At 44.9% G+C, this 13,497-nt stretch overlaps 1 protein-coding gene across 17 annotated transcripts in view; it reads right to left on the reverse strand.

Moving 5' to 3' along the window:
- SLC8A1 (solute carrier family 8 member A1) overlaps positions 1–13,497 on the reverse strand; it is a 384,206-nt gene that overhangs the window by 319,076 nt on the left and 51,633 nt on the right. For 4 of the 17 annotated variants that reach the window (XM_058683158.1, XM_058683148.1, XM_058683146.1 and 1 more), the window contains exon 1: positions 9,536–9,712. The exons of 2 other annotated variants lie outside the window; for them this stretch is intronic. In XM_058683158.1, the coding sequence (XP_058539141.1) occupies positions 9,536–9,604 (69 nt within the window). In that variant the 5' untranslated portion in view covers positions 9,605–9,712. Of the gene's footprint in view, positions 1–9,535; positions 9,721–9,965; positions 10,091–10,609; positions 10,893–13,497 lie in introns of those variants that run through there. 11 more of the 17 variants (XM_058683159.1, XM_058683147.1, XM_058683143.1 and 8 more) reach the window with 8 other exon arrangements.

The following is a 13,497-nucleotide window of genomic DNA, read 5'->3' on the forward strand; positions in this document are numbered from 1 at the left end:
AGTACTGAAAAACTGGAATTAGTGTTTCTTGCAATAGCAGCAAGGTGTTGATGTGAAATCATACATCAGAAGGGCTTTTCTTCCCATAGATTGGCACTCCAGATGGCATCAAAATATGAAGCCCCTTGGTGAGTTGGAGGGTGGGGGGTCGGGAGGTAGGAGAGAAGACAGTGGAGGAGAATGGACACTAACAGGACATCACAGGGGCTCCCCAAAGAGATTAAAGCATTGGGAGTCATTTATGCCTACTTCAAAATTTTGCCAAGGGTTAGTTCTGCCCTGTTGAAATAGAAACAGCTAAGGACTGCTGGGACATTACATCAACACATGACAAAAACCCAGGATAAATGGAAGAGTTTGCAGACTTTCTAACCAGGTTCCATGCACAGTTCCTGAATAGAGGAGACAATATGCAGAAACATAAATCCCAAACCTGAAGCTTTAGGTGCTGAGGAAGGCTGTGCTCTTTAAATTATAGGGTCTTTGTGGGGCTTTTCACCACCCCCTCTGTTCACTTCAACTCAAGGCTAAATCTTTGTAGTCGCTTTGTGCATTCTAGTTGGCTCTTGGGACTGGGGATATTTAATACAGAATCCAATTTCAAGCTATGTGATAGGAACACCCAGAATGCCTTTTTTTTTTTTAAATCTTTTTTAACAAGGAAAGTGCTGGTTATGTGAGCAGAGGCTGGTGAATTTCATCAGCTTTTTCCCTGAGTCATTAAGCTTCATCTTCAAGTAGATTGCTTTTCAGAAGATGGAACCCTATCAACTTGAAGTTTGTAAGTCTTTTAAATTTTTCTGCATAGTGTCAAATCACAGTCCTTGAAAGAATAAGATGTTCTTGAGAAACGCAGTAGTAGGAAGGAAAAAGAAATATTCTTTTAAAAAACTCAAGTTGATAGATGCTCGTGTAATGGTGACCCTTCGTCAATATTCTATGCTACCGTTTTCTAAAGTTTCTGACAATATACCTAATGTCATGGCTCTAAAACTAGATGCACATGTATATACAACAAATAGATTTTTTAAATGGAAGCAGGGTAGAAAGGAACTAGCCAAATTCTAATATTTAGAGGAATAAATTGAGTAGTTTATGGGAAAACATGAAATTTTTACACAAATCCCTGAGCACAGTTTATGAAACATACAATTTCTCCACTAGATAAAGCATCTAGTGAATATGCCCTTTAAACCAATCCCATATACCTATATTTGAAGAAGTGTTTAAATATTGGCTAAAGTGTTATGGTTTTAATGTTATGTAACTATGCCAAGACGATTATGTTATGGTCTTTTTGTGATAGGCCAGGATTGGAGAGGAGCCAGTGGAAAAGAGTTGAGAAAAAAAGTCAGTGGAGGAAGAAATGCCAATCATTTAATCATTTAATTAGCAAGTGAAGATAGTAACTTACGCCTTTTAAGCAAGGATTATTTTCATCAGTATCAACGACTTACGAGAGAACATTCACTCACTCATTCAACAAACTCTGAATGTCTATTACCTGTCTGGAATGGGAGAGGCACTGGGGCTAAAATCATGAGGTAAACAGATACACTCTCTCTCCTCCTGGAATATATTATGTAGCTGGGAAGACAGATGACAGATGTTATTTTAAATTATTTCAAAAAGAAACAATTGTTAACTCTGATAAATGTTGTAAAGGCAACACGCAGTCCTGCAAGGGTAAGTCATAGAGGATCAGACCTGCTAGGGAAGGCTTTGCTGAAGAAATAACATGTGAGCTGAAAATTAAGATAGTCAGCAGGAACCTAGGCAAAAGATTGTTGGAGTACAAGGTCTTAGGTCAAACTTTTTGCAGTTCACCTTCTCTGGAATGGGGTTGGTTACTGACAGACCTACCTTCTTATATATGCTGGGGGATGCTTTCACATTTAGAAAATACTGAAAGTGGCTTCTGCAATTTTTTTGAGACTTGCCCCTCTGAGGTCACAATCATGTAATCACAATTAATTTCTTTCCTCATTAGGGACAATGAGGTAGACGGAAGGGTCATCAGTCTGGGGGCCAATGACTGCTGATCTCAAGGATCAGTCCTGTGGCCTTGGACAAGTCATTTTCCCCTTCTCGGCCTGATCTGTAAAACTGGGGAATTTTGCAAACAATATGAAGTTACAATATCCTAATCCCTCCCTTTGGTGTCCATGGTCAACATTCACAATACAGCACATGTCTATCTTCCCAGGATTTCTGTTCCTGGTAATCAACTGAGCTACTAAATAAAAATTACCCAAACATGCACAGTTTTCCCTTCTCATGCTTTTCTACCAGCCCTCCATGATCCATCTTAAATGTACAATCTCCCTTCATAAAACTGCTTTTATTGCTAGGAAGTCCCCTGAAAGCCTAACTAATTTGCCTCTACTCCCTTTTCCCAACATGAAAACTCAGGCCATGGTAACTTAAAAGACCTTTCCAAAGCCACACATCTCAGACTTGCCAGGGTTAGGCTCTACCACGAGGTCTTGGATGCTAGGCTCTAGGCCACCTCTCTTTGTGCGATCCCAACCCCAAACGCTAGGATTCTTCTGGCTCACTAATATTGCCTTTGGGTCTCTCACAATCTAGCTGTATGTCAGGAGTTGCCAAACTATGGCCATCAGGTCGAATGTAGCCTGTCACCTAATTTTATAAGGCTCATTTTGTTAATTTTTTTACCTTCGTAAATAATTGGAACAATGAAAAAATGGTTTTTGATGTGAAAATTATATGACGTTCAAATTTCAGTGTCACTAAATAATGTTTTGTAACTATGTAACACACAGCATGACCATTCATTTGTGTATCGTCAATGGCTGCTTTCCTGCTACAACAGCAGTGTTGACTAATTGTGACAACCCTATGGTCCACAGAGCCAAAAATGTTTACTATGTGGCCCCTTGGAAAACAGTTTTGTGACCTCTGGTGTATGTCATTCTGTGTGTCCTTACCTTCCTCCTTTCCATGGCGACCTCCCATAATTACCCTGTTCATATAAAAGCATACAGGCAGGGACAGAGACTCACCATTCATCTCAAGGAATAAGAACAAATTCTTATTGAGCGCTCACGTGCCAGAAACCAGTCCAAATGTTTCACAAGTATTAATGTATTATTCCTCACAGAAAAACCCACATGGCCTTTTACTATTATCATTCTCATTTAATAGATGAGGAAAATGAGGCAGAGGGAAGCAAACCGGCATGATGCTAACTACCCCTTTTGCTGAATACACATCAATATTATGACTATCGTGATATGTCTCTTGACTTCAGCGAACTTTAGTCTGAGTACTCTTAGGGCCCTTCATTTTATTAGTCAATACCCTCAGCCTAGAAGCAAAAGTCATAGTTCCCTTTCCACCTTGGGGAATCATTAATAGACATCCGGACACTCCTGAGGCCAGAAAACACAGATACATTTCTGGAGGCCTTCTATATTATCAGAGAAGAAAAGGAAGATGGGACTTTGTTGAAATGACCTCAGAGCCCTACTGAATTCAACTGTTTCCTACTTCACTCTGAAAAGTCATGCACTTTCCTATGGCCTTCATTTGCTTATTTGTTTCATTTGCTTATTTGATCTCTGCTGTTTCTTCCAGAGCTAGCTGTGGTGAAAAGCAGCAAGAGCACAGATAAGGAGCAGCTCTTCAAAGGGGCCACTGACAGGTGCATGGCCAGGAGAAGAGAGGCAGCGATGAGTCTGGGGGAAAAAGAGCCGGCAACTCTGCCCAGTCCCAACTCACACATGTCAGCTCTAGGGAGCTCACATCCTCCAGCATTTGGCAGGTAGATTATTTTGGAAGAGCGACTTGGAACTTCTGAGAGACATTCGATATATGACTTAGCACCTCTCCAAACTCTATCCTTTTGCCCCTGCCCGATGCCACTCCCTCTGGGGACTCTGCCCCAGTCTACGCAGGAAGTTGAGGTCTGTGGGTAGGGTAAGCAGTCTGATTCTCTAAACTTGCTGTTAGGACTGGATGCTATACATCGAGCAGAGCAGAGCCACAGTGGGCCCTGGGCCTTATGTTTTAAGGAGAAGCAGAAGTGAGGAGGTGGACAAGTTCAAGAAGCTCAAGGGAGAAAGCACCAGAGCCATTCAGTGCCAAAGAAAGAAAGAAAAACCACCTGTAATGGCCCAGAAAGCCTGACCATCAAATTTCAGGGAGGAACAGATTGGCAGGTGGTCTGTCCCTTGTCTGACCTCTCGAACTGTTACAGCTTCTTTCCTTAAAGGTCATGCTGGAAATTCATCCTGAATTTGGGGTTTACTTGTAAAATACATGGATACAGTGGCCTATGCTATCATTTGTTCCAGATCCCCTGTTCCATGCCTGGTTCTGACTAGACACACAGCTGATTTCAAAAGCCTGGAAATGGCCCGAACATCACCCCAGGGTTGTCCTTGCTATAAATTAGCGGGGACTGGTTTACAGGTTTCAAAAATAGCTAGGCTTTATTTATTTTAGAAGTCCTTTTCACTCTTTGAAAATGAACTAAAATGCCTCTTCTTCCAGGAAGCCTTTTCCAATATTCTCTTCTTCCTTTCAACTCTATAGAATTTTGCTCATTAGACAATCATAGCAATAGTTCTTATTTGGCCCAGCATTTAGGTACCCTAGACCACAACATCCCTAAGAATAGAAAACATGGTACAAAGAGCAGGGCTCTTGAACAACGTCAAAAACTGGTACTGTCACCTACTAGCTCTTGGATAAGTTATTTAACTGAGCCAGGGTCTCATCTTTAAATTGGGGGAACGACACTTTCTTGCAGGGCACTTATGAGCATTACGTGAGAAAACATACACAGGGTGCTTAGATTGGCCTTGGGCATGCAGTGGGCACTGAGCAAATGTCAAATAACTCTTCTTCATCATCTGCATTCTCCGAAAAGCCCAGTGCAATGCCTTGCATACACTGAGTGCTCAATAAATATCATGGTTGGGTTGGAGTAAATTGCTGAATCACCCTCTTGCCTGTCTGACTTTTCATCTCACGTTCGATTCAATGAAGAGATTATTCATTATTCTGACTTCACATGTAATGACATCTACAAAGTGATTATTTTTTTCTGTCTTTTTAAAAATTAAGATGAATTCTAATACTTGAATTTATTTTTCTCTCTATATTATATAGGCAAGAAACCATCTGTCTGAATTGGTATCGCACGTGCATTTTGTAGGTTATTGGTATGAATATTTTAAAATGACACATAGTAGAAACCATTTGAGATTTTCAGGATATCATTTCACACGGGGGGATACAATGTGCCCATTCTCAGAAGAATTTAAAAAGCTAAGTTTTCAAGAAAGGATCAAATTTTTGATATCTTTGCCTCTGTCTGGCTACTCGCTACTTCCTCTGAGGGCACTCAGGTCCCTCATACTTCCCCACCAGAAGGAGCCTCTGAGAGCACAAACTGGGCACCAACCCAATTTCAAACTACTTTCACTTCTGCTTCACCTTCCTGTGATCCAGGCCTTCAGGACTTTTCTGTCAGCTGATCTGATAAACCAATACAAGCTAACGAATACACCGACGTCAATGGTTTATAAGAATTAACGGTAGCTCTTTCCTGGGTGATGTCCTTGCGTTTTATTAGGGATCTACTAGATAGAATTACTTAATTCAAATGAAGGTCCCATAGCAAGAATTTCTGATCTTATGTTTACAGATGGATAAATGCTTCAAACCCAAAGATGTTTTGCCCCCCTCCAATCACTTTATAGGCGGCTGCCTACAACGTACTTGCCCTTGACCATAAACACATTTCCTTCACTTGAGCTGCCAGTCAGGACTTTTCTCCTTCCATATGTCCTCCCCCTCCTCCTGAAATGGGCTACAAAGTTTCAGGTAAAGAGAAAAAGGTGATTCTCTTGAACCTTTGTCTATCTCGTTACATACTACACTCTCCTGGCGGGGCGGATCAAAGGACGATCACAGATGTGGAAATAAAACACTTAGAGTTCAATAAGAGTTGTCAGCCAGGAGAGCCCACACAAAACACTTGAGGCAGCGAGGGCTGCAAGCAACCATCTTCCAAGTTGAGTCAACACACTGGAAAAAGGCACCCAGTGTCCTCATTCGTATTCTGAACCGCTCTCGATGAAAACATGCCAGTGAGAGTAGCTCACCCTAGAAGTCTCCAGTTCAGAAAATGGATTGTTTGATTTACAAACCTTACTGAGAGCCTAAATATTGATTAGTTTAAGCATGCAAAATATGTGTTATATAAAATATATTTTGTGGGGGGTGTGTGTGTGTATGTGTGTGTGTGTGTGTGTGTATGAGAGCCTGGGAAGGGAGGGAGGCAGGGAAAGAGAGAGATGGAGAGACACAGACACAGACACACAGGGAAAGAGGTATCTTTTGGAAGAGAAGGAAAGAAAACGGAAAATAATCTCACTGTATTTAATGAGGCCCCACCGGACTAGCTCTGAGTCCAAATCAAAAATCTCAAAAGCTGACTGTGAAAGCTCACATTTCCAGAATCTACTCCATCCCAATGGGTCAGAAAGCATCTGCCATGTACTTTCACTAAATTTCAAGTATGTCTCCAGGGGGTAGATTGCCCTTTGTTCAGAGAGAAAACTGAAAATGCCTAGTTCAGCAGCCCACTGTCTTGGTCAGCCACAGATATTACGGAGATTAGAACCCAAGTAAGTGACAGGCAGCGAACGGGGCCCTGAGGGATGGTAGTTGCAATTCTGAAATCTGGGGAAAGTCAGGGAGAATATTTGCCACAAGAGGGAGCAGGAGAATTTGATCAGATGGGAGACTATTTGGTAGAGGTTATGATGAGGGGTCTAACTATAAGGTATGGACAATACTGGAAGATGTTCTGGCAAGAGACATCTATCCCCGACAAGAAAAAAGGGCGGGGGGCGGGGGGTCGAAAGGAGCAGGAAGAAGAGAGATTGCTACGTTTTGATGCCTAAATTCTCTGCAAATGCAAAGCAACAACGTAACAGCAACATTCATTCACACGGAAAAAAATAAAAAGCATAAAAGATATGTACGCTACCATCCTCTTTTACGCGTGTGTTTCTTTTTCCAGATTTAATTTCTAATTCAACTGGGATCTTGTTCGTTTCCATGCTGGTGGGGCAGACAGCTTGCTTCTTAACCTCCAAGCTGTGCTCCCTCTACCTGAAGGCATCAGGCAGAAAGGGCTCCTCTCACTGAATTGCAACATGAAAATCATGTGGCAAAGTCCTAAAATGCACTTACTTTGGGAGAAACACATCCATGACCTAAATGGATGCTTTAACTTGCTTTAGAGCAGGAATGCAACTTCATTGGGTCTGCAGGGCTTTTATCCTCATTTATTTTTTTCAAAGAAACAGATTAAATACTGAGAGGGAAGAAGCCATGCGTTTACTTTGCAAGATAAATAAAAGTCTATTTTTGTCTGATAAAAAACATGTTAAATATAGCTTGCTAACAAAATGCTGAAGCTCTCCTGGAATTTTTTTTTTTTTCTGAAACATCATAAGCTTGAAAGAACAATTAATGTGATTCCTGCAACTAGTCCTGACTATACTTCATCTTCCTTTTGTAATTTTATTTGGAGTTCAAACACTGCTATTGCTATATCACCTCTCTTCCCCTTTATGGTCAACAAAATGGTTATCTAGCCCCTACTCTTAATCCAAAATGATCTAGCAGAAACCATTAAATAGTAATGATAGATAGAAAGATAGATGTATAGACGAGTAAGTAAGTAGACGGATAGACATACAGACTGACAGACAGATAGATATAAAGCACAGCCTTCATATTCTTTTAATTCATTACTCTCCTCTTCCAGCCCTGTTAAGCTTTCAAGACGGAGTAAATGAAGTCTGATTGTCGTGGATACTTATATCCTCTGCAACCCCTGCACAGCTCAACAGTCAATGATGGTCTACCTCTGTCCAGTTCTTTATTCCCCCCCCCAGTAATTAACATTCCATATTTCGTACAAGACATCAGCTATTTTGGGGGGGCAGGGAAGCAGGACTCATTTTTTTTAGTAGGCAGGAGAAATCTTAGCAAAATAGCACTTAGAATCAAATGGAATTCTTCAAGCAGGTGGAATTTGTAAAATGAAAACCACTCAAGAAAACACATCTTGCTTCTTGATGAAATAAGTGGGTCTTCCCCCACCTTCTCACTCACAAGGCCCCAAAGATGGAACTGGCTCTCCCTTCCTTCCTCCTTTCACACCAGCCTCAGCTCCCAGTTAAGCAAGTTTAGCAAACCCATACCAGCGAAATCCAAGTAACACAGGATTTGAAAGAGGAACCTAAAGGCAATCACCCTTATTCTGGTTTCGTTTTCTGATCTGAAATGAATGAAACATCTAGACACATTTTCCTCCCTCCTTTCTGGACTTGCTGCAGGAGTAGCTCTGAGAGAGAAAGAGAAAACAGGCGTGTGCGTGTGTGTGTGTGTGTGTGTGTGTGTGTGTGTGTGTTTTGTGGGGCGTGGGTGGGAGGTATACTTGCAGAATCCCCTCCTGGTTGCTCCCCATTTCCCTTAGGAAATCTTCACAAAGATGCTGGATTGTGGGTGTTCAATTGCTCATATTTGGAGATACTCAAGCGATGCCTTTAACCAGATCTGATCAGAATCTCCACCTACTCCACAGCTCCTCCATGATCTGGATGCCAGTACTGTCTTTACCACATCTGTCATTTTTTAAAAAGCTTCTTCCACTACACCTCCTACTGATATCCTTTTTTCTCTTTTTAGTCTTTACACCTCCAGCAGGACAAAGTTTGTATTGTTATAGTCACAACCACTAGTGGCTGACTAGCAGGAGAGATAAAGAGCGCCAGCCAGGGAGCCAGGCTAAGGGGGGGGGGGGGGGGGGGTGGCTAAACATACCCAGTGCAAAGCATGACTTTCTTTCCAGTGACTGCGGACACCATGCACTATTATAGCTCTCTTCAAAAAAAAAAAACAAAAATTCTTTGTTAAATTTGATCACTCTGCTTTCAACCCAACCACTGCCACTTTGTCTGGAGAGGGAAATACAAATTGCCAGCCCCAGTCATTCATCAAATAGTCAACAGAATCCTGGGGGGGCGGGGGGGGGCGGTGGATTTTTAAAATCAAGGATGCACACATACTGTATTTTTAAAAGCATCGCCGGGGCAGATTTGGTTTCTTTAGCCGACCGTCCACCCATAAGACCTCCCTCTTCTTCATTAAGGAGGAGCCAAGAAGGATATCCTCACATCTCAGCACACAGACCATTTCCCCAAGAGCCAGCAAAGCTCCAGAGGCAGATAATGCAGCTGCAAAGTTCCCTTCGAATCTCGAGGGGGAAAGATGCCTGTGCGCGCCCAATCCCCACCGCACACCGCTGCACGGTGTCCAGAGACCGGGACCCTTCAGCCCACTCCCCGCTGCAATCCCCCCTTGCCTGTTCCGTCTGCCCTGGCCACAACTCCCTTCTCTCCGCAGTCCGTGGCGAAGGAACACCTAGAGCTTGCCGGAAAAGAGACTTGCGAGTGTGGCCTTGGGGGAAGACCCCAGGGATTACCAGGAGGTGGGATGACCTCGGAGCAGAGCCCGGTGGGTGGGGACGCCTGGATGCCCAGCAGCGCAGCATTCCGGGCGGACTTAGCTCTTCGCGCCCTGAAGCCTCCGAGCCCCGCGCCGCGCAGGGTGCAGCATCCCTCCCTAGCAGCCCTTTCTTCCTCAGGCAGCCGGCGCTGGCAGGCAGGCACACTCACGCCCAGACGCACCAGCCCGAGCAATTTCGCTCCCGGAGAAGCGCGGACACCCCAGAAAACGTGGAGGGGCACACGCACGCGCGCACACACACATACACACACACACACACACACACACACAATTTAGCAGCCGGTCCTGTGCCCAAACGGAGGGAAGTGTAGCCTTAGGAGCACGAAATGGAAAAGAGTTGGCGGTAGCTGACCCCATCCCTTCGGCTGCCCATCCTAAGAGCCTACCTGGTTCGGGAGAGTGTGGCTCGATCCTTCCCCCGTTCCGCGGCGCTAGCAGGCAACGAGGCGCGCTCCCTCCTTTTAAATAGCTCCCGACCGGGAAGAGGTCGCTCCCATCTTCTGGGGGAAACACAAAGCGGGCGGCGGCGGGCAGGCTCCCGTGCAGCGCCGGCGCGAGCGGGAGCGGCGGCTGCGGGCAGCCGGTGCGCGCGGGCGGGAGGCAGGCGCGGAGGCCGGGAGGCTGGGAGGGCCGGGGCCCGGGCGGCGCGCGCGCTCCCCCTCCCTCCCTCCCTCCCGCGCACACTCGCCCGCCCGCCGCCCGCAGCCTCGCACTCGCTCACACGCGCGCTCGGCCCCGCCGCGGCCCGCCGGGCCCCGGCGCCCTCGGGGACCGCCCGGGGGAAGAGCCGGAGGGTTGGTGCCGCCCCGGGCGGGCGGGGAGCCCTCCCGGCCTCCGCCGCCGCCAAGGTTTCTCGGTTTGGTCCCGGCCCTCGGCCCCGCAGTGCGTTCCGGCCGCGCGCTAGCGCTCTCTCGGGCAGCCAGCCCATCGATTACACGCGCAGACGGGCGCTGCAACTTTTCTTTTCAACCTTCCTCGCCTCTCCCCGCAAGGCAGAACCCTAACCCCGACTTGCCTGCCCATTTCTCACCTCTGAAATTGTTACTCCAGATGTATCTCTCTTCCTCCGCCTTCTATCCCTTGTGCTGAAGGAAGCTCTCGTTTAGCAAAGGGATGTGGGGTTGCATCAATGATTTTCTCTTACCCCCTCATTGTGTTTTTCCTACATGTAGGTAGACGTGCACAGCAGTACCGTGGCTAGAAGCTGCTGACACAAGCAGATAAGGACATGGGGGTGAGGGGAGAGGTAGTCCCCAGCCAAGATCTCTGAAGGATTCTCCGTGTGGCTGTTTCTCTCAAAGATTGCAGCTCACCTGGGAATGAAGACCAAGAAGCTGTTTAACGTGAAAGCCGTGCAGCTTTTCAACTACAGAGAGGAGTAAGAGCTGAGCGGTAAGGTTGAGTTGAGAAAAATCTAATGCAGCAATCGACGAACCATTCATTGGCCTTTCCAAGAGAAGCATTATCATTGCCAATACATCACTTCGCCATAATTAATAAAGGAGCATTGCACCAGGCCCTTGCTCTCTTGACAGCTCATTCATCCTTACAAATCCTTAATGACTTGGCAGGATGAAAGGCTAGACCCACTGTGGAGTTCACAAACCTGGCCCCACATCAGACACACCTGGGAAGCTTGTTAAAAATGCAGATTTCAGCGTCCCATCTCCAGACTCTGATGTTGAAGTTCTCAAGAGAGACTCCAAGCTTGTGTGTTTAAAGCCCCCGTGGACATCCACCACTGGTGTAGTCTGGGTGGTTGGGGATGGGGTGGGGTAAGGGGCAGGTGTATGGAGAAGGTGAGAGGAAAAGAGCACCAGGGAGAAAGTTCAGTCCTTAGCAGGGTTCTCCCCGCTACTTACTGTCAGTTCTGTGGCAGCCAGGCCACGGGGGAAAGGAGAATCTGACTCCAGGAACCCCACAGCTTGAGTATGAGGCCAGTGGCTCTCAACCCTGCCTGCACTTCAGAATCTCCTGGGGAGCTTTTAAAAATCCCAGCGCTTAGGCCACACCCCAGACTGATTAACATGGAATCTCTGGGGGTAGGACCCAGGCAGCAGTAATTTTTTCCTTTTTCTTTCTTTCTTCCCTTTTTTTTTTTTTTTTTTTTTAAGATTCCCCGGTTGATTCCTACAAGTAACCGAGGTTGAGAGCCACTGTTCCGGGCCACTAGCCCTCAACCTTGAATGTGCATTTGAATCTAACCTAGGGATTGCGGTTTCTTATGCAGGCCTAGGATCTGCATTTCTAGAAAACTTACCAGTGGTGTTGGTACCGCCTGAATGAGGACGGTGATTTAATTAACAAGGGTGTTCTGCATGGATCTAACAGTCAGGGGTGCACAGCTTCGCGGAGGAAACCAAGCTTCTTGTCCCGTATGTTCCCAGGAACGATTCTCCCCAAGCAACATTGTCCTTGCCTTGCTAGAAGTTAAAATGTTCTTGACTCTCCACAGACTTTTTGTTAGACTGCACTGACTAGTGGGTGTAAACAGAATGACATGTGGGGAGACACAGAAGGTCACTACCTCTCTGTAAGAGTATGTCCTTAGCCAAAAATTACTTAGGGTACTGATTTCAAGGGAGTGTGAGAGGCAGACGTTTGGCTCACACTCAATGAAAGGGACTTGGAGAGAAAAGCGGCTGCTTTCTAAATGACACAGAGCAAAGCATGTAACTAAAGACTCCACCCCCAGGAAACAGGACCAGGCTAACTGAAGGACACTTTTTTCCCCCAATCTAGTCTTTTTTTCCCAATCTAGTCTCATAGTAGGTTAATTTGAATTTTGGGGAGAAAAAAAATCTACATTAAGGTCCTCTCTTTACCTAACGCCATTAAAAGGCAGCCTAGTACCCAGTGATTTGGCACCCTTTTTTGATTTGGCCCCATTTCTGAATACTGAATTTTTTTATTCTTCTTCTTCTTTTTTTTTTTTTTTTTTTTTTTTGCCTTTTATTTCTCATTAAAGGCATCTTTACAGGGGTTCCAGGGCCCGAAGGCAAATCAAACCTTTTGCTCCCTCCAAAATGTCATACATGACTGGATTTTTATTGCAAGAATTATCAAAGGCTACATCACTGGCACAAGGCTTAAGGTAAGGAAATTGAGTGGTTTCTGCAGGCTGTGGCTTTGGAAAGAACTATTGTATGTAGGAAGGTGGTGATTTACATTCCAATGCCAATAGTATTTCTTAATTGTAATCTTGAATATGGATTTCCATTCTTTTCATTGAGCTTGGTTATGGATTGCTAATGTTATGTATCCAAAGCAGTATGGTATGACTGTCTGGGGACTCCACAGGGAAATCACTAAGATTTGATATATTCTCAAGATGGTTCTGATTTTCATGAACCAATTCCCTTCCAACCTTCAGGAGATCTTTTAGCAAACTTATTCTCAGGCCAAGTATAAATGTGAATAGCCCCTATTTTTTCATCCAGTCTACAGAGAAATTGGACATATGATCAGGGCTACCAAAATTTGTTTTTTAATTTTTTTTAACACGTATTTATTATTGAGAGACAGAGAGAGACAGAGCAGGAGCAAGGGAGGGGCTGAGAGACGGGGAGACACAGAATCGGAAGCAGGCTTCAGGCTCTGAGCTGTCAGCCCAACGCGGGGCTCGAACTCACAAACCGCGAGATCATGACCTGAGCCGAAGTCGGACACTTAACCGATGGAGCCACCCAGGCGCCCCCAAAATTTGTTTTTAATGTTTAATATTTTACTAGAACCCTCAATAATCTTTCCTCATAAGGAAAACAAGTACATGAGTTATATACAAGTACACAAGTATAAAAAAGTAAACAAATTGTAATCTCTTTCATTTTTACTTTGAATCACTTAGGTCAGAGGTACCATTGTTATTTTTCTAGTCTTGGGTCTTCTCCAGGGCGTGAATTTGGAGCTAGTCATTCC

This window comes from Neofelis nebulosa, chromosome 9 (assembly GCF_028018385.1).
Source record: "Neofelis nebulosa isolate mNeoNeb1 chromosome 9, mNeoNeb1.pri, whole genome shotgun sequence".
Classification (NCBI taxonomy): domain Eukaryota; kingdom Metazoa; phylum Chordata; class Mammalia; order Carnivora; family Felidae; genus Neofelis; species Neofelis nebulosa.